Genomic DNA, 13,324 nt, shown 5'->3' with positions numbered 1-13,324 from the left:
GAAGATCCAACGCAGCCAAAAATAAATAAATAAATTTAAAAAAAAAATAAAAAAGGAAGAGGGTTGTGGGAATCTCCTCACAACATTATCATATAGTCATTCGGTTTAAGACTCTCCCAAAGGTAAGCTTTGCTACGTGGAATTGGTATAGTTTCATACATATCATCAAAACCAACTTCATCCCAAACACTGCTTGGTGATGGGGGTTTGTTCAGGTATGGAGAATTCTTCTCAAGTCACCATTTGCTTTGTAAGCTGTGAGAATTTTTTCTGACTCGCCTTCTATTCTTCACTCCCCTACACCCCAACACACACATATGCACACACAGACATAAAAGTGGACACAAAATGTATAAGGCAGTTGTTCCATCTGTAACCATTCTATCTGCTCAATTTTTGAGACGTTTCTGATGAAATAAGAAAGTGTTAAAAATCTGAAGCAGCACTGAAACCAAGAACTTGAACACAATCCTTATGAAACTAAGAAACTGGCATCCCACTTTGACAAACCTGAAATGGGAAGGGCTGTGAACCGTGACACTGTGGAAAAGAGGAGGAGAGAATGGGGAACACAAAACTTGAAGAATGTAAACAATGTGTCTCACAGGTAGTGAACAGTGGGAAGCAGCATTCCTCACCACGTTACTTTTTGCTTCTCTCATGAGGCTTTCCCATACTTCTCAAAGAACACATGCTTGTGTGTCTAGATTTTTTTACATCACAAGTTAAAAGTTTGGTTATTCAATTATATCTGAATTTTTCTTTCTTTTTGAAGTGCTATAGTATGGCAACATACAGAGAGTTTAAATGTCGTTATCATTAAGATAGGCTCCAGGATTGAGAGTGCAGTTAGACAATGTGTTTATTGAAATATACAATACATACAGCTATTTGCACACTTCTTACTACATACTTATTACCTAAACTTTTCCATGTGTGAAAACAAAAATGTCATGTTCATATAAAATCTATTTCTAGAAGATGCTTGCGTATTTCTCAAGAGGGAGCAAGTCCAACAAAGAGATAAAGAATTTGATTCTAGACCCCAAATATGAATATTAAACAAAATTATCTTTGACGTCAGCAGGATTTTTTACTTTGCCACCTGAACATGACCATTTTGTGGTGACAACAAGAAGGTCAATGAGCTCACGAGGAGGCAGGAATCATTTCACTTTAGCATCTCAGGGGAGGAAAATATAGAGATACCTGAGTAATGGTCACCTTCCAGCAGTGGCACCAACATGCAATCCTGAATGATGAATGCCACATCCTCATTATGGTGTCCCATGTGGAGTTTTGAGGTGAGTTCTTTCTTACTCCAGGCTCGTACATACACAGCAAGATATATATGGCAGGGATGAAGGAAGGCCAGCTTCTGACCTTGAGTAGACCTTCTCCACACTGCTGTTCCATGGCTGCTGACCTGCTTGTTACCCTCTTCCAGGATTCTGTGCTCATACATCAGGTCCAAATGGGCTCTTTGCCTCTTTCCCTCTTCAATGCACTGTCCCATTTTCTTAGAATCCACTTCCTGTTTATTCTCTTCTTCTGTACTTAAATCTTTGGAAGCTAATCTCTGCTTGCTTTCTTGAAATCTATGACTTCTTATAGACTTTTGGCAACTGGGCAAAAGCTGTGCTGACCTTACTTATCATTATTAATCTGGTATACAGCACAGTGCCTGGCACAAATAAAAGGTGCTCAATAAATATTTGTTGAATGGTTGAGAGAGGTAGATCAAAAAAGATGTTTAAGTCTCTATCTGTATATATCTTGGGGTCCAATATGCCCCCATCCTAACTCAACACTTTCTTAGTCCTGGTCTCTCCTGTACTGCCCAGTCTCAGAGTCACCCATGAGCCACTGTTGGCACCAAACATCGAACCTGAACTAAATATAAGACTCGAAGTTCTGCACTTGAATTCCACCTCAGTCTTTCGGGCCAAAATGAAAAGGTTCAGTAGTTACTTTAGGCCAGACAGGGGATAGGAAATGTATGGCCACCAGTAAACAGAGTAAAATCTTGCTTCTCTGAGGTTTTTGAGAGCACTTAAATAAAACATACACTTTATACGAACCTCTTGTTATTTGATTCAAAGTCCTGAACTATCTGGGATCTGCTTGTATCCTACCATGATCCGTGAAGAAACTTGACTTAACTAGACCCAGTCCAGGTCAAGTGTAGGTCTGTCTGTCCTGTAATTCTCATTAGCTTTTTACACATCCAATCAAAGGTTATTTTTTGAGATACCAAGCATTCCTGTGGGTTTTCTGGAAACTCGAGTTTTCTATATAAAAGATGTTTTAAGGAAATAACTTTTCTCTCTAGTTTTAGCCAACTGTTGAAGAAATGACTGAGTCCTTTCTCTATGTTCAGCACCCGGCTATAGTCTGTGGAAACTGAAAGATAAGCGAGGCAGAATTTTCAGCTGGGTGGTAAATTACTCTTAAATTACTCTGAGAACCTCCAAATTTGGTTTCAAAATGTCTGGCTCTCTGAGAGGAGTATATGTAGTAGCCTTCATGACAAATATAAAAAGCAAGTACACACGCAGACAAATGCTTAGAAGATGTTAAGAAAAGTAGAAATAAAACCCTATATCAAAATGATTACAATGTCATGAAACAATGTATATGCATGAATGAATTACAAGAAAAGAAAAAATACGTAAGATTAGGGGAAAACTATAGAACGGACATAAAGAGTTCTTGGGTTAGGTGACATTTCCTGTGGCATTATTTAAATATATGTATTTTAAAGTCTCCTTATATTATTTGTGAAACTAAAAGAACAAGGACTGTGTAAGGAAATAATTAAAATATCCTCTGATAAACAAGAGATGAAAAATAGCGTTTTAAAAAAGAATACTGTCAGGCTTTAGGCTAAAAGGAAATTCCATGGAAATCTGGAAAAGAAAGGGGTGAATTCTCTTGCGGTACCTGGCTTTCTGAACCAACATCTTTTCTTCTTTTTTGGTATAGAGTTTAGCACAGACTCATGTAAAATGTAGGTGCCTAATAAAGGAAATAGTTTCAGATTGTCATTGAATACGGGGGCTATTTTTAAAGAAAGTCATTGGCTTTTTTTCTAATATTTTTTAGTCCAGAACTGTCATTCTAGCATTCATATTTTAATTCAACCACTCACAAAAATGCTCCATATTTACATCAAGGGAAAGAAGCCTTTCCAGCGCTGGCATGAAAGGAAACAGCATTTGGCATTATGCATGACAGACATAATGTTGCAGACGTTTTGGGAATATGTGGCTTGAATATTCAAAAAAGACAGAACAGGGGAAGGGAAAATAGAGCAGATAAAGGATATTTGTAATTTTTAGGCTCGGAGTCCTGTCTTTGCTTGGACATTCATCTCTTCTGTCATAAATGTTTTCTAACTGTCCAACTGCAAACCATCAGGAAACCACGGTCTTGCTTTCTAAATACTAAAATTGATTTTTTAAAAAAATCTCAAATTTAACAACACGAGAATCTGCATTTATTTATCTGTCAGGTTAAGCAAGCAGTTCAGTACCTACCAACTACTCTGCTACTCAGATCACCTTCAATGAAGTGAGTTTGTGCTAAACCTAACCCTAACCCTAGGAATTTCTGAAGCCCACAGCCCACAGCTCACCTACTGACAAGTAAGCATTGACCTTTAAGATTCAATTCACCGAACTCTCTGGCAGCCCTCAAATGATGGGAGGCTTTGGTTATTTTAGTCTGAGGCCACGGCTTGTTGACCCATCAGTAAAAGCCACCGAGTTTATTACACATTCTTCTCTCTTCTCCCTTCCAGAAAAATCTGAGATTGAACACAGTAAAAGGAAACTCCTCCTTCGCTGTCAATGATGGAAAACATATTACTGAAATGCCAAGAACTTGATACACCATCGTTGTGCAAATAGGGCAGTTGCTTGGCCAAAAAATTCATCTGGAGACATTCCAGTGGTAACTATGTGAATTTTACATGGTGACAAATACTACTGAGGGTCCAATGCCATGCATGACACTGCAATCTGCACCAGCTCTCACCTGCTTCTATGGTATATATGAGTTCTGCATTTTCCCCTTTGTCTTTGTCCAGAGCCGTCACTTGCAGTACAGCTGATCCCAGAGCAGCCGATTCAAACACAGATGCTTCATACAGCGGGTTGGTAAAATAAGGGCTGTGATCATTAGCATCTTCCACGTTCACAATGACTCGGGCCAAGTTTCTTCGATAAGGAAACTCCTGATCTCTGACCTTTAGGCAAAATACAAGAAGCAGTAGGACTAAAATCTTTAAGTTGCAAAGAATTCACCTGGCTGTGCCTAAAGTGAAATCAAAATGAAATAATGCACAAAAACTGCTTGACCCAGTACCAGGACCAGAGTAGGTATTCAATAAGCAGTGCTATTATAAAGTGAGGACACTGATTGTGAACACAGTGAGAGCTGGGGCCACGTTGTCTTTATTGCTCAGCATTACGCCTGGCCTCTGGTCTGTGTTCAGTCTGTGCTTGTAGAACTGATGTCAGGATATCACAAACACAGCATTTTCCTCTGCCCCCCCCTCACCCTCCACCCCCCGGAATTTGTGTATACAGTTGCTAACGGAATGGTGGATGGAGGCCCTTGTAAAGGGGAAACTAAAATGTGGAATTAATGAATGCAATGTAGCCATTGTTATTCATTCATTCATTCAACAAACATTTATTATCATCTATTATCTACCAAGTCCTAGGATTGACTCTTGTGGTTCAGCAGTGGATTAGATACAGTTCCTGACCTCAAGAACCTTATAGTTGACTGGGGAATCCAAACAAGTAAGTAGAAAGATACAAGGCCCAGAGGTAAGTGCCAGAATATGAGTAATTAGTAAGGATGTTAGCCTAGCTTGGAAGAGGTAACAAAAGCAAGTAGAAGTGGTAAAATGCTGTGGGGGGTGGGGGGGTGGGTGCATGGCATATATTTCAGGCAAGAAGAACCAACATGAATAAAGGTCCAGAACTAAGAGAGAACCCTGACCACTGGGAAGATGAACCAAATCTTAATTTTTGAAATGTGAGACCCCAGCACTGTGAAATCACCAAAGAACCTTGCCTGACTGCTTTAAAGTTTTCCCTGGTTTGCATATGGCAGAAGCTTGCAACTAATCAATTTTTTAACTGTAACACATGATTTTGCTATAATTGTATGTAGCATTAATCCAATGTGTGCTTTTTGCTTGTTCAATTTTAGATCCCCTAACTTCAGAGAGATTGGAAGAAATTAGAAAATAGACCAAGAAAAGCTATCAAAGGGAAAGGGGTTTTCAGAAATATTACCTAAAAGGAATTGAGCAAAATGACTAAAAGGGCTTAGCTTGGAGAAAGGCAGCATAAAGGAGTTGTTTGCTCTAAATATTCAATTACATAAATGATAAATGATACAGGGTAAGTGCACTGAATTCTAAGTTTGTTCAGGAAAGAATGAACAGAAATGGCTTGAAGAAATCATGAGAATAGAGTTAGTCACTGGCAGTAGATTTCTGCTCCTGAAGAGATATATGCAAAAGCTAGCCGGTGAGCGTGATGAGTTTCCCTGTCTGTAGACCGGCCTGCCCCACCCAAGGACCAAACTTGACTCTGTACTTTGGGATTATTGAAATCTAGGTCTGTTCCAATCGAATGTCCAAAGGTGCAGGGACTTTGTCTCTTTTATATCCTCGGTGCCTAGAACAGAATTTAGTATACAGTAGGTGCTTGAGAAATATCTGTTGAATGAATGGATGAATGGCCAGAGGGATGGATCTGATGAACCCTGAGTCCCTCTTCCGTTCCCTGGAGTCTCATCTGGAAACCATAGCCAAAGGCATGGAACTGTAGTTTCTTCTTGCCCAGAGACTTGGAAAGGAAGAGTAGTACTTAGTGGAACAGTACTTCAGCTGCTTGGGAATTGGTAGCATCTTAGTGTATTTTAAAGCCAATCAGTACAAAGATTACATCTCTGCCATCCTACCTGGTCTTAAGGAACTCAGGGGGGCCCTGTTACGCAGTGGCTGTACAATTGCCCATAGGGTTCTTGGATAGTTAAAGGAACAGGTTTTAGGTCATAAACAAGGGTGTTTATTACTAATCTTTACTTCCCAATTATGTAAACTAGCCAAACTTTGTTTTAAAATGAAAGCATCTTCTACATAATTTGGAGACCCCATGAACCCAAATTCAACATTCTCTGTAGGCTTTGGTGAGTTTTGAGATCTCTTTTGTGGGCCGGTATTTACCACTAGGTCCAATGCCGGTGCAATAAGTAATCAATCAGTTCTCTAAATGCTTCCAAGGACTGAGCATTGTACAGGTTGAATAAATGATTACCCTTGTAATTAACTTCTCAAGGAACTTCTTTTAAACTTTTCCACAAAATCTTCTGGATGCGAACCAGTACAGAAACATGGCCTGTTCCTTCCCGCTCAAATCAGGCTGTCAGCAGCCTTTACCGAGCGGCCACTGTCTGTAGAGCTCATCTAATATTTCAGTTTGGCAAACATATGGAGTAACTATCTAACAATAGTAATTCCTCACTGAACTAAAAAGGCAAGAATGAATGCGACCCTGCAGTTGAAAAGACCAAATTTACTACTACTTACAGAATTCAAGGGCCCTGTACATCTGAAGGCTAAGGCATGTGCCTTGGATGATCAGTGATTCTGCTAGGAGAGCATATTAAGCAGTTTGGTCCTACCATTATGTTGAGTATGTGCTTGTCCTGGGCTTCGTGGTCCAGCCTCTCGGCTGTGTAGAGCACGCCAGTGCTGGGGTCAATCCGGAACTTCCTCATGCTGACAGAATCTATGCTGCTGTGGACAGTATAGCTTAGCTTGTGCTTCTCATCTCTGTCTGTGGCTTCAATCTGCAATATCTCGGTATCTGGAAGCACATCCTCGGAAATTGTCACATCGTAATTTGGCTGAGAGAATTCTGGGCCATTATCATTATTATCCAGCACTTTGATAAATACCTATAGTTAAAAGGAGACAAGAGTGATGACTAATGCCAATTTACTCATTTCTAGTAAAAGAGGCTTCCTCCTTCTCTGCTCCCTCTGTGTTCTTGGATCCCAGCTTCTAGCAACTACTTTAATATGTAGGAAGATTCTTATGAAAGCACTCTGTAATTAGAGGTTGACGATAAACCCGTAGTTCACATTAGCAGGAACATAAACTGTGAGGATCAATATTCTCATGATTAAGTGAACAGATGAGACAGCCCCTGGGGTGGGGGGTGATAATTCTAGGAGATTATTTGAGGCACAATGTAAGAGATCACAAGGTGACCTTAGTTTGTTAAGTTCCTATTATCTTACATTGTTGTTATGTGCTTCTTATAGTGGACTTAATGTGGAGGCAGTGACAAGATAAGTAACAAAGAGGCAGAGGAAAGGGAGGTGTGAATACAGAGGTGGCTCTCCTTCAGATGGGAGGTGTCTAGCAAAGAACATGGTACTAATGATAGTTAAAATATGAAGTTCCCAAGTTGTTTCAAAAATTTTCAGGCAGATTTTATAAAAGTAATAGCTTAATGAACCCTGAATATTCATCACTCAGCTTTGACAATGATCAATTCATGGCTAACCTTGTTTCATCTTTATGACCATTCATTTCCACCTGCTCCCTCATATTATTTTGAAGCAAGTCCCAGCCATCATATAATTTCAGTGTACATCTCTAAAAGATAGGGACTCAAAATAAACACACACATACACACAATACCACTACTGCATCTAAGCAGAGAAAACAGGAATTCCTTAATGTCTTTAAATATTCAGTTGGTGTTCATACTTCTGTAATTGTTTTGTAATGAGTTATATATGTTTGTGTACATGTGCATATATATTTTCAGTTTCTTTTAACCAGGATATGCAAATAAGGCACAGACATTGCATTTGATTGACATTTCCTTTAATTATCTTTTAATTTGTAGGTTCTCTCTCTATCTTCATCGATTTCTTTGCAATTTTTATGTTGTGATTGTTGGCAATCAAAAAATTGAGCCATTCCCTCTTTAGTTCCCACAGTCTGAATTTTGCTTATTTTATCACCGTGGTTTTGTTCTACATGTTCCTCTGTCCCGTGTATTTCTTATAACTTGGTAGTTTTATGTAGGAGACAATAAAATTCACATTCAATTTCCTTCTTTTTTTTTTTTTTGACAAAAATCTTTCATGGGTGATATAGTATATTTCCATCTGGAGAACATAATATCTAGTTCTCTATCTTGTTCTGTGATATTAGCAGCCATTGATGATCATGATATAGATAACATTAATTCATTAAAAATACGAAACAGTAGTGTTTTAATTCTATGATTTCTTCCTCACTTATTAGCTAGAATAGTTCTGAAAAGAAAGTTCTCTTCAATTATTTGGTTACTCTGAAGTACACTTCATGTTGAAAGGGAAGGAGAATTCTTTTCCTTGACCATTTCAAAATAATGAGTTGGTTCTTCAGCTCCTCCCAAAGTGATCAATAAGGTATTTTTTTTCAAGCACCATTATGAGCTCATGAATTTAATCACATCTGATGTGTTTCTGTCCACTGCAGTTACTATATTTATTGATGCACAAATGGTCCTTCCTTGGCCATGGGGAGCCTCTTCAAGTTGGCTTTTGCAATGTTCTGACACAACCCAAGTAGTCTTTGATAGCTTCCTTGCTTTCCAATAATTTGCTGCTGGTAATTTTTTCAGGGTCATCTTGTACATTTTTTCTGCCCCAGTCTTGAATTATCCATTTCTCCAAGAAGTGTTGGTTTCTTTTTAGTTAGAAGTGGCATTTAGAGACCACAGTCTGGTGCTAGGAATGCTTATTGCTGCTAGCTTTGCTATTTTTTCAGTGGACAGAGTCAGGAAAGTGTTTTGTTTTAAACAATTATTTCATGAGTTCATATTGATACTACCAATTCAAAATTAAGTTGTCAACAACCCTGTCTATCAGTGGCCTGGCACCAGCCCTGGGACCCCCCCCCCCCCCCCCCCCCGCCGAATCATGTGGCCAGCTGCACTGGGATCCAACCCCATCCACTGTGGGACAGCAGCCACTGCATGTGGCAGGGCCTGGCAGCCAACTGAGCTGACAGCCTACCAGCACATCCACAGTAGTTGACCTTGCCACAACAAAAGACCCCATGCAGCCCACATAGGAGGCACCACTAGAACATATAGCCCTGGTGACAAGAGGGTAGTGTGCAGCTGGGCTGCACAGAATGTCTCCTACACAAGGCTACTTCTCCAAGACCGGGAAACATAACTGAACTACCTAATACATAAAACAAACACAGAAAATAAGGTAAAATGAGGAGACAGAGTAATGTGTCCTAAATGAAAGAACAAGACCAACCCCCAGAAGAAGAACTAAGCATGGGGAGATGAGCAATCTACCCCCATAGAAGTTAAGAGGATGATCATAAAGATGCTTAATGAGCTTGGGGAAAGAATGGATGAGCAGAGTCATAAGTTTTAACAAAGAGTTAGAAAATATAAAGAAAACCAAAGAGAGCTGAGGAACATGATAACTGAAGTAAAAAAATACTCTAGAAGAAGTCAACAGTAGATTAGATGATACAGAGGAAAGGATCAGTGAACTAGAAGACAGAATAGTGGAAATCCCAAGCTAAACAGAAAAAAAAAAAAAAAGAATTAAAAAAAAATGAGAATAATTTAAGAGACCTCTAGGCCAACATCAAGCACACTAAGAAGCACACTAAAGGTCTCAGAAGGAGAATAGAGAGAGAAAGGGGCAGAGAGCATACTTGAAGATATACTAGCTGAAAATTTTCCTAACCTGGGAAAGGAAACAGACATCCAGGCCCAGTAAGTACAGAGAGTCCACACCAAGACAAATAATAATAAAAATGTCAAAAATTAAAGATACTGATCCTTTTTTATAATTTTTATTTTTTTAAAATTTATTTTTAAAATATTTATTTATTTGGCTGCACGAGTCTTAGTTGCAGCATGCAGGATCTTTCATTGTGGTGCATGGGCTCCAGAGTGCTCGGACTTAGTTGCCCTGTGGCATGTGGGATCTTAGATCCCTGACCAGGGATTGAACTTGCATCCCCTACATTGGAAGGCAGATTCTTAACCACTGGACAACCAGGGAAGTCCCAAGAGAGATCCTTAAAAGCAGCGAGAGAAAAGCAACTAGTTATAAACAAGGGAACTCCCATAAGACTATCAGCTGACTTTTCAGCAGAATATTTGCAGGCCAGAAGGAAATGGCATAATATATCCAAGTGCTGAAAGGGAAAAAAGCCTACATCCAAAAATAATCTATCTGGTAAGGATATCATTCAGAACTGAAGGAGAGATAAAGAGTTTTAAAGACAAGCAAAAGCTAAAGGAGTTCATCACCACTAAAACAACCTTACAGGAAATGTTAATGGGATTTCTCTAAGTGGAAAAGAAAAGGCCACAAATAGAAATTAAAAAAATTATGATGGGAAAAATCTCACTGGTAAAGGCAAAATATAGTAAAGGTAGTGGACCAAGCACTTATAAAGCTAGTAGGAAGGTGAAAAGACAAAAACAGTAAAATCATCTTTATCTACAATAAGTAGATAAGGAATACACAGAATACAAAGATGTAAAATATGTTGTCAAAAACATAAAATGTGGGGGGAAAGGAGTAAAAATGTGGGGCTGTTAGAATGCATTTAAACTTAAGAAATCATCAACTTAAAATAGATACCCATACATATTAGATGTTATATATGAATCTCATGGTAACCACAAATCAAAAACCTTTAATAGACACAAAAATAATAAAGAGAAAAGAATCCAAACAAACACTAAAGATAGTCATCAAATCACAAGGGAAGATTGCAAGAGAAGAAAAGGAACAAAGGAGAACTACAAAAACAAGCAGAAAACAATTAACAAAATGGCAATAAGTATATATCCATCAATAATTACTTTAAATGGAAATGGACTAAATGTTCCAACAAAAGACATAGAGTGACTGAATGGATAAAAAAGAAAACAAGACCTACATATATGCTGCCTACAAGAGACTCACTTCAGATCTAGAGACAGGTACAGACTGAAAGTGAGAGAATGGGAAAAAGTACTCCATGCAAATGGAAATCAAAAGAAAGCTGGAGTAGCAATACTTAGACAAAATAGACTTTAAAACAAAGACTGTAACAAGGGACAAAGAAGGGTATTACATAATGTTAAAGGGATCAATCCAACAGGAAGATATAACAATTGTAAATATATATTTACTCAACATAGGCACACATAAATACATATAGCAAATATTAACAAACATAAAGGGAGAAAATAACAGTAATACAATAATTGTAGGGAACTTTAACACTCCACTTATGCCAATGGACAGATCATCTAGACAGAAAATCAATAAGGAAACATTGGCCTTAAATGACACATTAACCACATGTACTTAATTGATATATATATATATATTTATATAATATATAGACCATTACATTCAAAAGCAACAGAATACACATTCTTTTCAGACACACATGGAATATTCTCCAGGAGAGATCACGTGCTAGGCCACAAAATAAATCTCAATAACTTTAAGAATATTGAAATCATATCAATCATCTTTTCCAACCACCACATTATGAGACTAGAAATCAACCACAAGAAAAAAACTGTAAAAAACACAGATGTAGAAGCTAAACCATATGCTACTAAACAACCAATGGGTCACTGAGGAAATCAAAGAAGAAATCAAAAAAATACCTGGAGACAAATGAAAATGGAAACACAATGACCCAAAATTTATGGGATGCAGCCAAAGCAATTCTAAGAGGGAAGCATAACGATGTAAGCCTACCTCAGGAAACAAGAAAAACCTTTAGCCAGACTCATCAAGAAGAAAAGGGAGAGGGCCCAAATAAATAAAATTAAAAATGAAAGAGATGTTACAACTGATACCATAGAAATACAAAGGATCATGAGATTACTATGACAAATTTTATGTCAATAAAATGGACAACCTAGAGGAAACAGATAAATTCCTAGAAACTTATAATCTCCCAAGACTGTATCAGGAAGGTAGAATATATGAACAGATCAATTACCAGTACTGAAACTGAATCAGTAATCAAAAAACTCCCAACAAACAAAAGTCCAGGACCAGATGGCATCACAGGTGAATTCTACAAAACATTTCAAGAGTCAGTATCTATGCTTCTCAAAATATTCCAGAGAATTGAAGAGGAAGGAAGGCTACTGAACTCATTCTATGAGGTCCGCGGAACCCTGATACCAAAACCAGACAAAGATACCTGCCAAAAAGAAAATTAGAGGCCAATATCACTGATGAACATAGATGCAAAAATCCTCAACAAAATATTAGCAAACTGAATTCAACAATACATTAAACGGATCATACACCATAATCAAGTGGGATTTATCCCAGGGATGGAAGGATGGATGGTTCAGTATCCACAAATCAGTCAATGTGATACACCATATTAACAAATTGAAGAATAAAAATCATATGATAATCTCAGTAGATGCAGAAAAGGCTTCTGACAAAATTCAACATCCGTTTATGATAAAAACTCTCAACATAGTGGGTATAGAGGGAACACACCTCAACATAATAAAGCCCATATATGACAACCCCACAGCCAACATCATACTTAATGGTGAAAAACTGAAAGTATTTCCTGTAAGAAAGGAACAAGGCAAGGATGCCCACTCTCATCATTTTCATGCAATTGGAAATCCTTTTACGTATTGGAAATCCTAGTCACAGAAATCAGACAAGAAATTTAAAAATTCAAATTGGAAAAGAAGAAGTACAACTGTCACTGTTTGCAGATGACATGATACTATATATAGAAAATGCTAACACCACCAAAACAAAACTATTGGAACTGATAAATAAATTCCATAAAGTTGCAGGATACAAAATTAATATACAGAAATCTGCTGCATTTTTATACACTAATGATGAACTATCAGAAAGAGAAATTAAGAAAACAATCCAACTTACAATTGTATCAAAAAGAATAAAATACCTAGGAATAAATCTAACCAAGAAGGTAAAAGACCTGTACTCAAAACTATAAGACACTGATGAAAGAAACTGACAATGACACAAACAGATGGAAAGATATACCATCTTCTTAGATTGAAAGAATTAATATTGTTAAAATGACCATACTACCTAAGGCAATCTACAAATTCAATGCAATCCCTATCAAAAAAATTGGCATTTTTCACAGAACTAGGACAAATAATTCTAAAATTTGTATGGAAACACAAAAGACCCCAATCTTGAGAAAGAAGAAAAAAGCTGGAGGTATCATGCTACC

At 37.7% G+C, this 13,324-nt stretch overlaps 1 protein-coding gene across 8 annotated transcripts in view; it reads right to left on the bottom strand.

Annotated features, from left to right (window-relative positions):
• FAT3 (FAT atypical cadherin 3) overlaps positions 1-13,324 on the bottom strand; it is a 702,395-nt gene that overhangs the window by 108,182 nt on the left and 580,889 nt on the right. For all 8 annotated transcript variants that reach the window (XM_082340432.1, XM_082340440.1, XM_082340439.1 and 5 more), the window contains 2 exons: positions 6,709-6,984; positions 4,039-4,249 (listed from right to left, as the gene is read on the bottom strand). In XM_082340432.1, coding sequence (XP_082196558.1) covers positions 4,039-4,249; positions 6,709-6,984 — 487 coding nt within the window. The remainder of the gene's footprint in view (positions 1-4,038; positions 4,250-6,708; positions 6,985-13,324) is intronic.

This window comes from Balaenoptera borealis (genome assembly GCF_965194805.1).
Source record: "Balaenoptera borealis genome assembly, chromosome: 11".
Taxonomy (NCBI): Eukaryota; Metazoa; Chordata; class Mammalia; order Artiodactyla; family Balaenopteridae; genus Balaenoptera; species Balaenoptera borealis.
This window is presented reverse-complemented; position numbering and strand designations above follow the sequence as displayed.